Raw genomic sequence first — 15046 nt, 5'->3', positions numbered from 1 at the left:
TGCAAGACATGATCCTCGTACATACACAGCCTATAGCTCCGAAGATATGAGGTTTACGACCAATGTTTCTAGGAACATTTTTCTTCCCTTGATGACTGCTATGTCTTCTGTAAATGCTGGAACCGAGATAAAAATACAGTCTCGGTTGCAGAGGCTTTTATTTCAAATTTTAATGACTCGTTTCGCCTGTAGTAGGCATCTTCAGATTATGGAAACTGATCACGCGTACGCCGTTCGTAAAAATGAGTACACGACGCTAATATATCGGCAGCTGATATTCTAATCGCATTCTACCGATGTATTTGCGTCGTGTAATCATTTTTATGGACGGCGTGCGCTGTGATCAATTTCTATGATCTGACGAAGCGAACCGCAGGTGAAACGCGTCACTGAAATTTGAAAATAAAAGCCTCCACTACCAAGACTCTATTTTTATCTCAAAGTTTTCCCTGGTTACTCTATCAGGCGCAAAAATGGAAGAGAGGAAATTTTGATATTGTAATCATTTTTCCGAACACATTTTATACATCCTCTGTATATTTATTCCATGTTTCAGCTTTCCTTTCTTTGCTTAGCAGTGGTTTATCAACTGAGCTCTTTATTTTCGTACAGCTGCCACTGTCTGTTGCCAAAGCCTCTGTAATTTTGCCATAGGTAGCATCAATCTTTCCCTTAGTTATGCATGTTTCTAAAGTCTTGCGTCATGCGTCCCATTTTAGGCATTTGCACTTTCCGCCAACCTCATTTTTAGACGTCTTTAATTTCTTTCACATACTTCATCTGCGGCACATTTATTTCTCCTTTCGTCTGCTATATTCAATGGCTCCGGTGTTGCTCAGGGATTTCTGCTTTGTCTTGTATTTCTTCCTATGTGATCTTCAGCTGGGTTCCCTACTTCGTGTAACAAAACTATCGATTCTTCTTCTATTGAAACCGATTCGTCTTCTATTGTATTCCTTTCCCCTTTTTGAGTCCAGCGTTGGCTAATGCTCCCTCTGGAAGCTCTAATAACGTGTGCTTCCTTGCCAGTGTCCCGGTGGAAAACCATAATTGTCAGTTTAACTCAGCAGTGTACATAGGAGTACCAGAACACACTCTAACCCGGCTATTACGTTTCTAATTTCTCTGAGTTTCTTCAGCGGAGCAGAGCTCATGCGGAGTTACCACTGATTCTGCCTCAGTCGTGATGTAATAAACCCTAGAAACGCTTCATTGAATATTTCAATGCTACACTGTCCAGCGCTACGACAGATGCAAAAAATACGTGAGTGGTGAAAAGATACCAAGAGCATGAACGCTTGCCACGGCTGGCGTGTGAAATCATAACACTGTTAAGTCAGGAAATAAAACAGAAATTCTTTTCCACTTTTTCAAGCATAAATTTAAACATTAAAAATTCAAACTTGACATTAAATTCAAACATTATTGTTCAGAATATCACTATTGTTTATAATTTCACCGTAGGTCTTAATGCATTTGAACAGTAATACTCACAGTCTTGGACACAATTTACTTCAAAAAATAACCAGGTGCGGCTTTACAGCCATCGTCAGAGCAATACGAAGAAAGTAAATGTTAAGGTATTTTCGACTTTGTGAAAAACACGTCATTTTTATTACCTTATAAGGCTGCGAAATAAATGGTTCAAATGGCTCTGAGCACTATGGGACTTAACATCTGAGGTCATCAGTCCCCTAGAACTTAGATCTACTTAAACCTAACAAACCTAAGGACAGCACACACATCCATGCCCGAGGCAGGATTCGAACCTGCGACCGTAGCGGTCGCGCGGTTCCGTACTGAAGCGACTAGAGCCGCTCGGCCACAGTGGCCGGCCCAGAAATAAAGGACGCGTAGTCGTTTACTGCAATGATTAACAGTATGCGTGGTACGTAAATAATGAATAGAAATTACAAATATTGGCGATAGTGGCGCTGGTGGAAGGGTCGGTCTAATGCATGTAGTAAGCAAATATTTAATGAGTATCTTATGTGGCGCTTAACCCGAGAACGCGCCTCTGGCCTGACTGCAGGTGGACCGCAAACTTTAATTCGTAGCGGCACTGGGAAGAGGAGGATGGAAAGCCCCACGCCGTGCCACCCTTTACGTTACGAAAAGATTTCCGGTATTCAGCGTGTTAGCAGGAGGAGTGGATTTGGAGTCGTTCTGCAGGGACTGGAATGATGAAAATTCCTCGAACCTACCCAAGATTCAGCCCAGGGTCTTGAGGGCCGGCGGCTAGTGTTCTACCGTCAGGGGGAGGTGATCTATCTCGTTCCGAAACCGTACTGTGCCTCCTTTTGCGCCTTTTAGGTGAACGTTGTTTGCGTGTTAGTCCCTCTGTGTTGGAAGACAGCGGTCTCGGAGGAAGGCCGTCGCGGGAACGATAAGTAGATCTGAAGTCGTTGCTGTTGGTAGAGGCGCCGGGGTAGCGTAAGGTTTACAGCGCGACGCGCCGACATCCCCCCTCCCACCTCCCCCACCCACCGTTATCCGAAGCAGCAGGAAGGGTCTCTACTGGTACATGGTCCCATGGACGGCGGCCGGTGGGAGGAGAAGAGAGCACCAATGCGTAGGTGATCGATAAAACCGTCGTCGGAGTCGGAGGGGCCACGGTAGACGCTGGCAATTGGGTGATTCGTCGCTGAATACACTCACAAATGATCTTGCGATTTTCTCAATAACGCTTGAGAAATACATGCTACTGCTTACACATTTTGCTGTCCTCATGGAGTACTGCGAGTGTACGAACTTTGCAGTAAATCTGCGTTCCACACGTCGTGGCCTCCACTTGTCGGACCTGAGGCGGCCTTCTTTGTTGCTCCCGGAACAGGGGTTGGGTTGGCCGTAGTATATCACGACCTCACGGCACCCGCTGATTTGCACGTAAGATGGCACGTGGCGAAGGAGATCGATAGTGATCTGTCGTACACCGATAAGAACGGGGTACGTTTGGAATTGTGCCCAGCGTTCGCCTGTGGGACCGTGTACAGTGCCATAGGAACGGAAAACCGGGATAACGTCTTCCGCCAGGAGCTCGAACTGGAGTTCGAAAACTCGTATGGTACGTATTCCCAAGCCTGCGTGGTCAACAGTGATCGCACCGTCATTTCTGTCGGCGTGGCAAAAGCGTAGTCCGTGTTTGGAATCACGAAGTACTCTTTGGCACACAGCGTCATTAACGACTTTGACGTACACCGTACTGCTCAATATGGACAAATGGTTCAAATGGCTCTGAGCACTATGGGACTTAACTTCTGAGGTCATCAGTCCCCTAGAACTTAGAAGAACTTAATCACTACATTAGGAGAATATACCATTGGATGTACCTGCAAAATTGTATGATTGTACAGCACATTTCAAGAGATACGACATCATAAACATTAAGGTGCATGATAATGAAACTGCAGGGCGTAATTCGCTAGACATTCAGGTAAAATACCTGTACAAATACCCGTGAAATATGTTAAATATATTTGACATGTGCGTATGCGAGCAGAAACCCGAGTAAAAAGCTCATCCTAAACCGCTGCAACGAATTCAATCTTATATAGTACACATTTTAGTTACAATCTGCAAAGAAATACAGTTACTGTTGTGGTTGGCAGGAGAGACAACACCGTGTTACTAGAGGAAGCCGAAAGGCACGCGTTTTAGCTCACGCAGGCTGGCGTGAGGTCTGGAACAGGACGAGGAAATTAGAATTTAGAAAAACGGACGTAGCTGGTGGAATACTTAACTTTAATCCGTTAATGACGAACGTCGCTCTTGATGGTACATAATTCACAATATCGATGGTAACTGAATATGGCGCCTTGCTAGGTCGTAGCAAAATGAGGTAGCTGAAGGCAATGCTAAACTATCGTCTCGGCAAATGAGAGCGTATTTTGTCAGTGAAACATCGCTATCAAAGTCCGCTGTACAACTGGGGCGAGTGCTAGGAAGTCTCTCTAGACCTGCCGTGTGGTGGCGCTCGGTCTGCAATCACTGATAGTGGCGACACGCGGGTCCGACGTATACTACCGGACCGCGGCCGATTTAAAGGCTACCACCTAGCAAGTGTGGTGTCTGGCGGTGACATCACACTTACTGTAGGAAGTACCAGCCTCCTATTGTGTGGGTGTGATAACTTTGAGAGAGAAGAGAGGACGAGCAAACGGAAAGGTAGCGAGAGGGCAGGAGGAGATAGACACAGATAGGAGGAGGGCAGAGGTAGGGAAGGGAGAAATGGACAGAGAGGGAGAGGAGTTGATTGATAAACAGAGAGAGAGAGAGAGAGAAGGAGGAAGAGGTGGAATTAGAGGAAATAGGAGAAAAACTTTAGTACCCGTGGTCTAGGGGTCAGACCGGCTTTCGCAGCCGTGCAGTGCGGACGTCTTTACTTTTCAGCGGCCATCACTTACGTGTAGTAGAACCATGGTCAATCATTTCAGAAAATCAACACTACGGTTCAGATTCTGAAACGACTATATACGACCAAAGGCCTTGGAAGTGGAACGCTTCCTACACGACGTTGCTAAGATCACAGCTTCCGACATCTTGGGCATTCATTTGTCCATGCCGGCCGGGGTGGCCGAGCGGTTCTAGGCGCTACAGTCTGGAGTCGCGCGACCGCTACGGTCGCAGGTTCGAATCCTACCTCGGGCATGGGTGTGTGTGATGTCCTTAGGTTAGTGTTAGGTTTAATTAGTTCTAAGTCTAGGGGACTTAAGTCCCATAGTGCTTAGAGCCACTGACCCATTGAGCCATTTTTAGAATACAGGCGCAGTAATCGCTGATGGAGTTATGCAGTCGTCGAGTTTCACTGGTGATTCAGAAGTAGATGAGAACAAATCCATATTTTATTTCATTCCACTCTCTGAAGAAACATTTCATATAAATTCTGAGAACAGATGTGTGTTGATAAATTTATTGATAAAAAACAGAGAATCGTTGAAGTGTTTGTTTTTGTTATTTTTATGCTTTTCTGAACACCGGCAGAGAATTCAGTTAATAGTTTTGTCTCAAAAATGAAATTTTCACTCTGCAGCGGAGTGTGCGCTGTTATGAATCTTTCTGACATGTTAGATCACTCGCCCTCGAATGACAAAGATGCTGAGTTCAAGCGTCGGTCGGGGACATAGATTTAATCTGTCAGAAAGTTCAATATTATTTTACTCGATTCTCCGTAGTTAGGAGAGAGTCGGCTCCATATTTCATAAGGAGCAAGTCATTTACTTGAAATGGAACAGCACATAATTATATCATGCGGTATTCTAATCCTAATTTAAAATACTTTTATTACAAGAGGCGATCAATAGGTCGCTAGTGCTGGTATCCATCCTGATTTTCAAGCCTCGTTACTGAATGCGTCAACTCGAGGCAGCTGTATCCTCACACCCACCGAAAATCATTCACAAGTTTTTCCAGGACGTTTCTGCCAGCAATATCACCTCCTGAAATATCGCCCCATTCCCCTTCCATAGCCTTTATTCGTTAGTATGATATCCGCTTATTTCGTATTTTGTCAAATTTGTTTTATTTTTATTTTGATGGCTGTATGCCCTTCTTGTCTCCACAGTCACTAACCAAGGGAGGGGAGTCGTGTGCACCATCTCTTTGTCAACAGTATAAACTTTCCAGAATGAGATTTTCACTCGAAATAGGTCGATGCGTTTGGTCTAGGCGGACTTTACAAGACATCCGTTCAAGTTGATCTTTCATTCCTTGACTCAGTTTTTTTATTACACAGAGCACGCAGCCCTCTGACCATCTGAGGTACCCACACACGACTCACGCCCCGTCCTCATAGCTAGGCAGGTAATGGCAGAAGTAAAGCCGTGAGCTCAGATGGCGCCGGCACGGTAACTCAGCGTGTTCGGTCAAAGGGTTAGCTGCCCTCTGTAATAAAAAAACTGATTTTATGGATTAACGACGAACTGAAACGGGTGTCTTGCGACGTCCGCACCGACCAGATGAAACGAAGGAAACCGAACAAAATGAGATTACACAAAAAAAAGGTTGGTAGAGCACTTTCCCGCGAAAGGCATAGGTACCGAGTTCGAGTCTCGGTCCGGAACACGGTTTTAATGTGCCTGGAAGTTTCAGTATAAACTTTGTTTTCTGTCTTATTGTATTTTAACTGTTCGTGTATTGTATTTCCTGAGCCAGAGGTTGGCCACCAACCCAGCATTTGTCTAAACTAGCGTATAAAAGCTCTTAACAACCAAATGCAGGTAACCTAGCTGTTAACAAACTGTCACGCAGACCAGCGCACCATGCGTGAAGCTGTACGAGCAGATCACTTAAAAGACACTACCTATAGTGAAGCCTTCTTTTACCCCCTACTTCAGTGTTATATCAAAGTATTTCAGGGTTCTATCTGACAACTGTTTGCGTGTTCACTCTGTCGCCTGAAGGCCTTCCTAGTTTCACACAATCACCTTTTAGCAACGAAAAGACAGTTATATTCCAATCACCTCAACTCTTAACGTACGTATTATTAGTTTTAGATGTTTGAGTATTTTGTAGAACAGGCTGTAGATCTTCTCAATATTCTCCTAAGCGGTCTGACAAAATCGCTATAAGGCACGGGCAGCTTCGGCAGTGTACCATGCTTTCAGTTGGACTGTGACTCTTTTCCTATCTATGACAATGCAGTGTGCCAACAGCTATGTTCGTCGGGTAGATAACGCAGCTAATTTCAGTGTAAGAAAGACAAACAGTCACGGGATCATTTGTGTGGGTTATCATTTTGAAGAAAATATTTTTTCAGTTACTTTCTGAAGCTCGAAGTAAATTTTTTATTTACAGTCACATAAATAAAATAAATAAATAGATAATATATTTCTAAAAGTACAAAAAATGAAGAAAAACAATATTACGACTCAACTTGTTAAGAACTACAATAACACAGCCACGTCAATAACTTATAACACAGGATGAAGCGTAAAATTCTGCCAGGCCACAGCACAAATTAGCTGCGTTTGTCAGGTCGCACCAGTGGTCTCCCTGCAGAGTTCTTGTTCCAGAGACCGCCCACCTACCACTCGTCCCTGCAGTTGCCCGCTGGGTCCCGCCTCTGCCCCTCAGGACACGGGATGTCCGGCACGTTGATGAAGCTCAGCAGGCCCTGCTGCCTCGTCGTCGCGTCCGCGGCAGCTGTGGGGGACACCGCGGCCCTCGTCGTAGCCATCGTCGTAACGGACTGTGAGGAAAACATTTCAATTGAGGACAGAGTCTCATCTTTACCTTCCCTCAGTCCAAGAACTTTCATAACAACTGAGGTGTTAAAAAGAAACACAGTGACTGCTATTGAATGTCTAGAATGAAGCTGCACTTTTCATGCAGCGAAGATAATTTGACAAAGCGTTGCAGTAGCTGTACGTTACCCACCTACGTTCAGTAAAATTCTTACAAATGCCCGACATGGAGTGGCTTCTTACTTGTTATTGAAAAGGAAATTTTACCGATACAGAGAAGAAAAAATAGGCAATGATTACAAGTAACAAGTGCTAAATAATTGCAACAAAATAACAGAGGTGTTTTCTATAAAGTTCATCCGAATTGTTTTTGTCGATCTTGTGTGGAATAGAGTCCAAAATTTTAATAAATAAACAGATAATCTGAGATGTCCTCTCCTACTTCGTCCGAACAGGCCTTGGAAGGCCCAGCGGTTCCGACCGGCCGCCATGTCATCCTCAACGCAGAGGCGTCAATGGATGCGGATATGGAGAGGCTTGTGGTCAGCACACCACTCTCATAGCCGTATGTCAGTTTACGAAACCAGAGCCGCTACTTCTCAATCAAGTAGCTCCTCAGTTTGCCTCAGAAGGGCTCGGTGCACCCCGCTTGCCAACGGCGCTCGGCAGACCGGATGATCACCCATCCAAGTGCTAGCCCAGCCCGACAGCGCTTAACTTCGGCGATCTGGCGGGAACCGGTGTTACCACTGCGGCAAGACCTTTGGCATCCTAAACATAGAAACTGTTAACTCCAAAGTCTTCTCTTCATGACAATAAAGTTGCGGTCTCAGCTATCAACGAATAATTAAATGAAAATAATATCGAAACGATTTTGCGAGGATACGAAGAATGTTCTGAAGTTCAGCTTGTTGCACTATATCTCTTCGACTATAAACAGAACTCCTGAGAAAAATAATAGCATATACATTCGAAACTCGGACAATGTACGAGTCTATAGTGAAGCACGTATGCAAAAACAAGGAAATGATGAAAACAAAGCAAAGAGAAGGTCTGGAGCAGCATGCAGTAGGTTATTATCGAGAGTACAGAAGTGTAATAGAGATTCGTAACATAACTGTAAATTAGAGAGTATACACTAATATAAAAACATAGACCTTCTTGAAGAAAGTAAACAAGATAACTGAGAAATGTTGGATGAAACAGTGTCCAATTCATCACAAACAAAACATGAAGAATGATGGAAACTTTTACTGGACTCCAGTACTGAAAGTAACTGAGGGGGGAACCTGTTCAACAATACTTTTGAAGCAAAATGTTCCATACAGATGTAACACACACTAAAGGTAAACGAGACTAGATGAGGTAGAAATAGTTTTGTATGTGGTGCATAAAAAATATGTCAAGAATTCGACGCGTTCATAAACGAAATGAAGAGCTGCGAGGAATCGGACCAATCTATATAATTTCCTACCTTAAAGAAGCACCGACTTAACAGTTCGAATAATCTTATACGAATCGTTAAAGCATCGTTGAGAGGAGCAAGTAAAGACAAGGTGAAGAATGGTACATGTAAAACAAATTATTGCAAAAATTTGAAGTATCATATAAGTACATATTGCAAGATTTCCAGAAAGTACTCAGAGAAGAAATATGACATCCACCCAACTAAAAGACTGAAAACTTAAAAATGTCTACGAAGGTGTTGGCTCTGAGCACCATGAGACTTAATTTCTGAGGTCATCAGTCCCCTAGAACTTACTACTTAAACCTAACTAACCTAAGGACGCCACACACATCTGTGCCCGAGGCAGGATTCGAACCTGTTTCCGTAGCGCCGGCCGCGGTGGTCTCGCGGTTCTAGGCGCGCAGTCCGGAACCGTGCGACTGCTACGGTCGCAGGTTCGAATCCTGCCTCGGGCATGGATGTGTGTGATGTCCTTAGGTTAGTTAGGTTCAAGTAGTTCTAAGTTCTAGGGGACTGATAAACACAGCAGTTGAGTCCCATAGTGCTCAGAGCCATTTGAACCATTTGCTTCCGTAGCGGTCGCGCGGTTCCAGACTGTAGCGCCTAGAACCGCTCGGCCACCTAGGCCGGGCTACGAAGGTGTAGTAAGCTCCTTATATACTGATATTCTTGTAATATTTCTTTATATTCTACTAATTATCCCTACACAATTCTATGAGTGAATTACGTTTCCTACTTGACCATCTATATATTCGCAGAATCGATGGGGAAAGTAGTGCAGTGCTATTACTATTTCATGAGCGCATAATTACTCTTTGTAATATTCTCTCTGGGGTGTTGAGGGGGCTTCTAGGATCTTCTCCGTGGCGAATAGCGGCATTGAATAATTGTAATTTTGCTGTTGAGATTACTGGAAGAAAGAGATTGAAAATATATTGTATGTTACTCAAGAAAATATATACTGAGCATTTACATCAAAGGTGTGTAAGGTATTTCATTGTATATGTATTCTCTAATTTGAAATTAGCACGGAGGTGTCGTTTCGTTGATAATCAGAAGCGAACTTCCGATGAATTGGAAACGAACCTGCAATTATTAGATACAAGAGCTCCATTATTTCATCGGATAATTAAACTCTATCAAACCAAACTTTCCGCTTGTTCTGAGGTTTCCCGACTGACTACTCTACGCAAGAAAACCAAGACATTTTATTTACACAGGACTGCAGATCGCTTCGAATCATCGAGACTGCGTACAAGGAGAGTCATCGTCCGATTATGATTAAACAAGTAACGCTTAATTATAACTTTGTTGAGCGACTGTGATGACTGTGGTATGGCTGCTTGTGAATGAGATCATTAAGAAAATACTAATAACATAACTTTCCTCCTCACCAGCAGCCAGTATAACCACAATATTAATTAAAATTATATTCTTAAAGATATTTGGGCAAACAGGATACACGTAATTGGTCATTCTGTTGCTCACCTCGGTCTGACGATTCTTGTCCACAGCACTGTGTGAGCCTGCAGCGATTCCAGTCTGCACAGGCGAAGCCCCTGTTTGTAGACACGGTACATGAGCAGGGTTGCCGTGTACGAGGATGAACACGGAGTGAGGCGCCAGGGGCGGAGGGGGCAGCGGAGGCCGTCCCGCTATATGGGCTGGATGCGGCAGCACCCAGCCGAAGCCGGGAGCCGGCACCACCAAGGGGAGTCCGGTGGCCACTGCGGCTGCCGCTGCGACGAAAAGGAGGACTCTGCGTGCGTCACTCATCGTGCTGCGTGTCTCTGGTAGTGCCGTGCGGAGCGGACTGGATCCTCCCGCCACGGCCCACATCTTAAGTACGGCGCGGTCTGACGTGTTTCCGCAGCGGGCAAGCCCCCTGCTGCTGTCACTGCACAAACATACTACACGCGCAGCCTTCCAAAAACAAAGCGACGCTGTACGCGCGTACTCCAGTACCTCGACCAGATGTTTACTACTCCCTACACGTAATCCCGAGAATCGAAAGTGCCTTGTCATCTGATGCTGGAGCAGGATCTTTCTCTGATAATCTTACTAAATCTGTTAAATGCACTACTGACCATTAAAATTACTACACCAAGAAGAAATGCAGATGATAAACGGGTATTCATTGGACAAATATTTATACTAGAACTGACATGTGATTACATTTTCACGCAATTTGGGTGCATAGATCCTGAGAAGTCAATACCCACAACAACCACCTCTGGCCGTAATAACGGCCTTGATACGCCTGGGCATTGAGTCAAACAAGGCTTGGATTACGTGTACATGTACAGCTGCCCATGCAGCTTCAACACGATACCACAGTTCATCAAGAGTAGTGCCTGGCGTATTGTGACGAGCCAGTTGCTCGGCCACCATTGACCAGACGTTTTCAATTGGTGAGAGAACTGGAGAATATGCTGGCCAAGGCAGCAGTCGAACATTTTCTGTATCCAGAAAGGCCCGTACAGGACCTGCAACATGCGGTCGTGCATTATCCTGCTGAAATGTATGGTTTTGCAGGGATCGAAGGAAGGGTAGAGCCACGGGTCGTAACACATCTGAAATGTAACGTCCACTGCTCAAAGTGCCGCAAATGCGAACAAGAGGTGACCGAGACCAATGGCACCCCACACCATGACGCCACATGATACAACAGTATGTCGATGACGAATACACGCTTCCAATGTGCATTCACCGCGATGTCGCCAAATACGGATGCGACCATCCTGATGCTGTAAACAGAACATGTATTCATCCAAAAAAATGACGTTTTGTCATTCGTGCACCCATGGTCGTCGTTGAGTACACCATCACAGGCGATCCTGTCTGTAATGCAGCGTTAAAGGTAACCGCTGCCAAGGTCTCCGAGCTGATAGTCCATGCTGCTGCTTGAGACGTCGTCGAACTGTTCGTGCAGATGGTTCTTGTGTTGCTAACGTCCCTATCTGTTGACTCAGGGATCGAGACTTGGCTGCACGATCCGTTAAAGCCATGCGGATAAGATGCCTGCCATCTCGACTGCTAGAGATACGAGGCCATTGGGATCCAGCACGGTGTTCCGTATTACCCTCCTGAACCCACCGATTCCATATTCTGCTAACAGTCATTGGATCTCGACCAACGCGAGGAGCAATGTCACGATACGATAAACCGCAATCACGATAGGCTACAATCCGACCTTTATCAAAGTCGGAAACATGATGGGACGCATTTCTCCTTCTAACACGAGGCATCACAATAACATTTCACCAGGCAACGCCGGTCAACTGCTGTTTGTGTATGATAAATGGGTTTGAAACTTTCCTCATGTCAGCACGTTGTAGGTGTCGCACCCGGCGCCATCCTTGGGTGAATGCTCTGAAAAGCTAATCACGTGCATATCACAGCATCTTCTTCCTGTAGCTTAAATTCGCTCTGTAGCACGTCATTTTCGTGTTGTAGCATTTTTAATGACCAGTAGTGCACTAGTCATTAACTTGTATGAATGAACATCCCTGGGTAATCATGCAGTTTTAATTAATTATCTATTTACACGAACTGCCCAACTAAGGACCGCGTTACAAATTCTATTTCGTGTTCACTTTTTTTTCTTTCTCTTCTCTCGTTCTGCTCTTTTGCCTGCTGCCATTTTTGCCAAATGTTCAGCTGTTAGTGTCCTGTTGGTCTTTGGATTTGGAGCCTCCTGACAAATCTCTAATTCAGTTATGGCCTTTCCGTACTTGTCCCTATTCGTTGCGTTCATTCCTGTAAGTCCAAGTTCACCGAGGTCTTTCTTTATTCCTTGCAACCAAGAGTTGGGTGTTTTCCTCTGTTGAATTATATTGAAGGTTTTTTTCACTAATCTGCCATCATCCATCCTCACCAGATGACCAAAGAACATCAGCCTTCTCTTCCTCATTTCCGTTGTGACTGGTTTAATAAATTGGTATATCTTCTCATTGCTCATCTTTACCCACTGTTTACCAACTTTTTTTTTGTGTCCACCAAGAATCATCCTCGTAAGTACTCTTTCCTTCATTTCGTGCCCATCTATTAGTCCTTTGTTCTTGACGGAGAATATTTGTGTTGCATATTGAACTTCCGTTCTCTTCATTGTATTGTAGTGTCATAACTTTGCATTTTGAGATAGGCATATTTTGTTGTACAGCTTCTGCGTTAAAATATGTGCCCTCCTAAGTTTAGCTACTCGAGTTAGACAGATTGTTATTCTATGCCAGTATCCGTTATTGTTTCTCCCAAATGTTTAAAGTGTTTCACCCTTTCGATACACCGAATAACTGTGTGCAATTCTTTGATTTCCTTATATTCGTTAGACATGAATTTAGTTTTTTCTTGTGACATCTGTAAACAAAATTTAGGTGCTTTGCTAAGATTTTTATTTGTTTAATTGCATCTGCTATATTTGTGGATAGGAGAGCAATATCATCTGCAAAAGCTAGTGCATGTATCGTAAGGCCTTGAACTGATCTTCCAAAAGAAATTCCCTTCTCTTTTTGTTCTGTGTATTCCTTCAATGTCCCCCTCATAATCTTCTCCAAAGTGATATGAATAGAATTTGGGAGAGTCCATCCCCTTGTCTGAAACCCCTTTCGGTTTTAAAAAGTTCAGAAATCTTGCCTCTAAATTTGACTTTGTACTTGGAATCTGTCAGTCTTTCCTTTACTATCTCTCCAGTTTTTCGGTCAATACCAAATTCCTCCGGAGTTCTAATGAGGCTTTCTCTGTCTATGGAGTCAAACGCTTTTCTAAAATCAATATACGTCGTAACATGTGGTTGACCAGCACGTGTTCTAATTAAGGTTTTAAAGTTAATAATTAGCTCCGAACAGTTCCTGCCTCTTCTAAATCCACCTTCGTATTCTCCTATCTGTGCATCTAGAAATGTTTCAATCCTATTTAGTAATATCTTGGAATGGATCTTGTTTCGAACGGATGGAAGGGAAATCCCCCTGTAGTTGTTCACATCTGATCTGCCACCCTTTTTGTGTAGTGCACTCCTCCAATCTTCTGGGATCTTCTCGGTTCTCCAAATTCCCTTAATAATTGTACCTAGGTGTAGTGCTACTTTTTCCTCACCTAGTTTCAAAACTTCAGCTGTGATTCCATCTTCATCAGAAGATTTGTTGTTCTCGAGGGATTTTATAGGTTGCCGAACTTGCAGTTTTTTTTTATTGCATGTACATTTCTGCATCGCCTGTACGTATTACAATCTCGGAGCCACAGTACCGTAACACACTGCTACAGCAACTAAAACGAAATGAACAGCCCACTGATAAAGGGGAGTACCGTCGGATCATTCCTTTTGCACATTTGAAGGGAAACAATGTGGTAACAATGAATGCTGAGTTGGTGTAAGTGTACAACAATGCATCATCATATGGTTACGTGGCGTTCATGCTTCTAGTAACCTCATACAAGTCGGAATGACGAAGAAGCAAGTGACAGACCACCTCTCTCTCTCTGAAGAACCAGAAATCGCAACACAGTTGGAGGCTCCGATGCTCGAAAGCGGGCGTATCTCTAACAAAGCTGTAGTGAAAAATTTGAAAATCAGTCATCGATCACTTTTAACATCTCACTCGACGACTGCTCACACCCTTTCAAAAAAAAAAAGAGCACTATGGTACTTAACATCTTAGGTCATCAGTCCCCTAGAACTTAGAACTACTTAAACCTAACTAACCTAAGGACATCACACAACATCCAGCCATCACGAGGCAGAGAAAATCCTTGACCCCGCCGGGAATCGAACCCGGGCGTGGGAAGCGAGAACGCTACCGCACGACCACGGGATGCGGGCCCCTTTCAAAAAACCAGCCGAAACGAAACAGTGGTGAAAATGTTGTAGTTATGTCAGACCAATCCAACTGACCCCTTTAGCGTTCAAATCACCGTAGACGAGCGGCTCGGAGACATGGGAGTAATGCGAGTAGTGGAAATTTGTCACTGCTGCCGGAAAAGGCTCCAACCCAGTCATATCGGGCAACGAGACGGCAGGTCTTTTTCGGTAGCGCCGTGGTATGATGCTGACAAATTACTCTCGTACGGAGTAAACCGTCACAGAAACGCACCACCGAAATCACCTGACAATATTGTGCAAGAAAGCTATTAGATATGAGGAGAAAAAGTAATAAAAAAACGTACCCCTATTCCAAATAAAAAGTGTCCAAACAGCATAACATACGTTAATATAAGGCACCAAAGAGCAGTAGGCTCTCCATGTGCACGCTTCGCGCCTTCTGGGAGAGGAGTGGAATGAAAGCTGAAAAACAAAGCAAGGCTATAAGGACAAACCGTCGTGGTAAATGCCCAAGATTGTGTTTTTAATCCTCGATAATGCCCCAACTAAGACTGCACGGAACTGAGTCCCACATATTATACT

The 15046-nt window shown here is 44.2% G+C and overlaps 1 protein-coding gene across 1 annotated transcript; it reads right to left on the bottom strand.

Moving 5' to 3' along the window:
* Nucleotides 1-6773: 6773 nt before the first annotated feature.
* On the bottom strand, nt 6774-10786 carry LOC126307739 (uncharacterized). The gene is made up of 2 exons (XM_049992087.1): nt 10138-10786; nt 6774-7186 (listed from the first exon to the last, which is right to left on the bottom strand). The coding sequence occupies exons 1-2, from the start codon at nt 10672-10674 to the stop codon at nt 7022-7024; spliced, it is 702 nt and encodes a 233-aa protein (XP_049848044.1). The 5' UTR covers nt 10675-10786; the 3' UTR covers nt 6774-7021.
* Nucleotides 10787-15046: the final 4260 nt, after the last annotated feature.

The sequence above is a fragment of the Schistocerca gregaria genome, chromosome 1 (assembly GCF_023897955.1).
Source record: "Schistocerca gregaria isolate iqSchGreg1 chromosome 1, iqSchGreg1.2, whole genome shotgun sequence".
Lineage (NCBI taxonomy): Eukaryota > Metazoa > Arthropoda > Insecta > Orthoptera > Acrididae > Schistocerca > Schistocerca gregaria.
The sequence above is the reverse complement of the archived record's forward strand: the minus strand, read 5'-3'. Positions and strand labels throughout refer to the sequence as shown.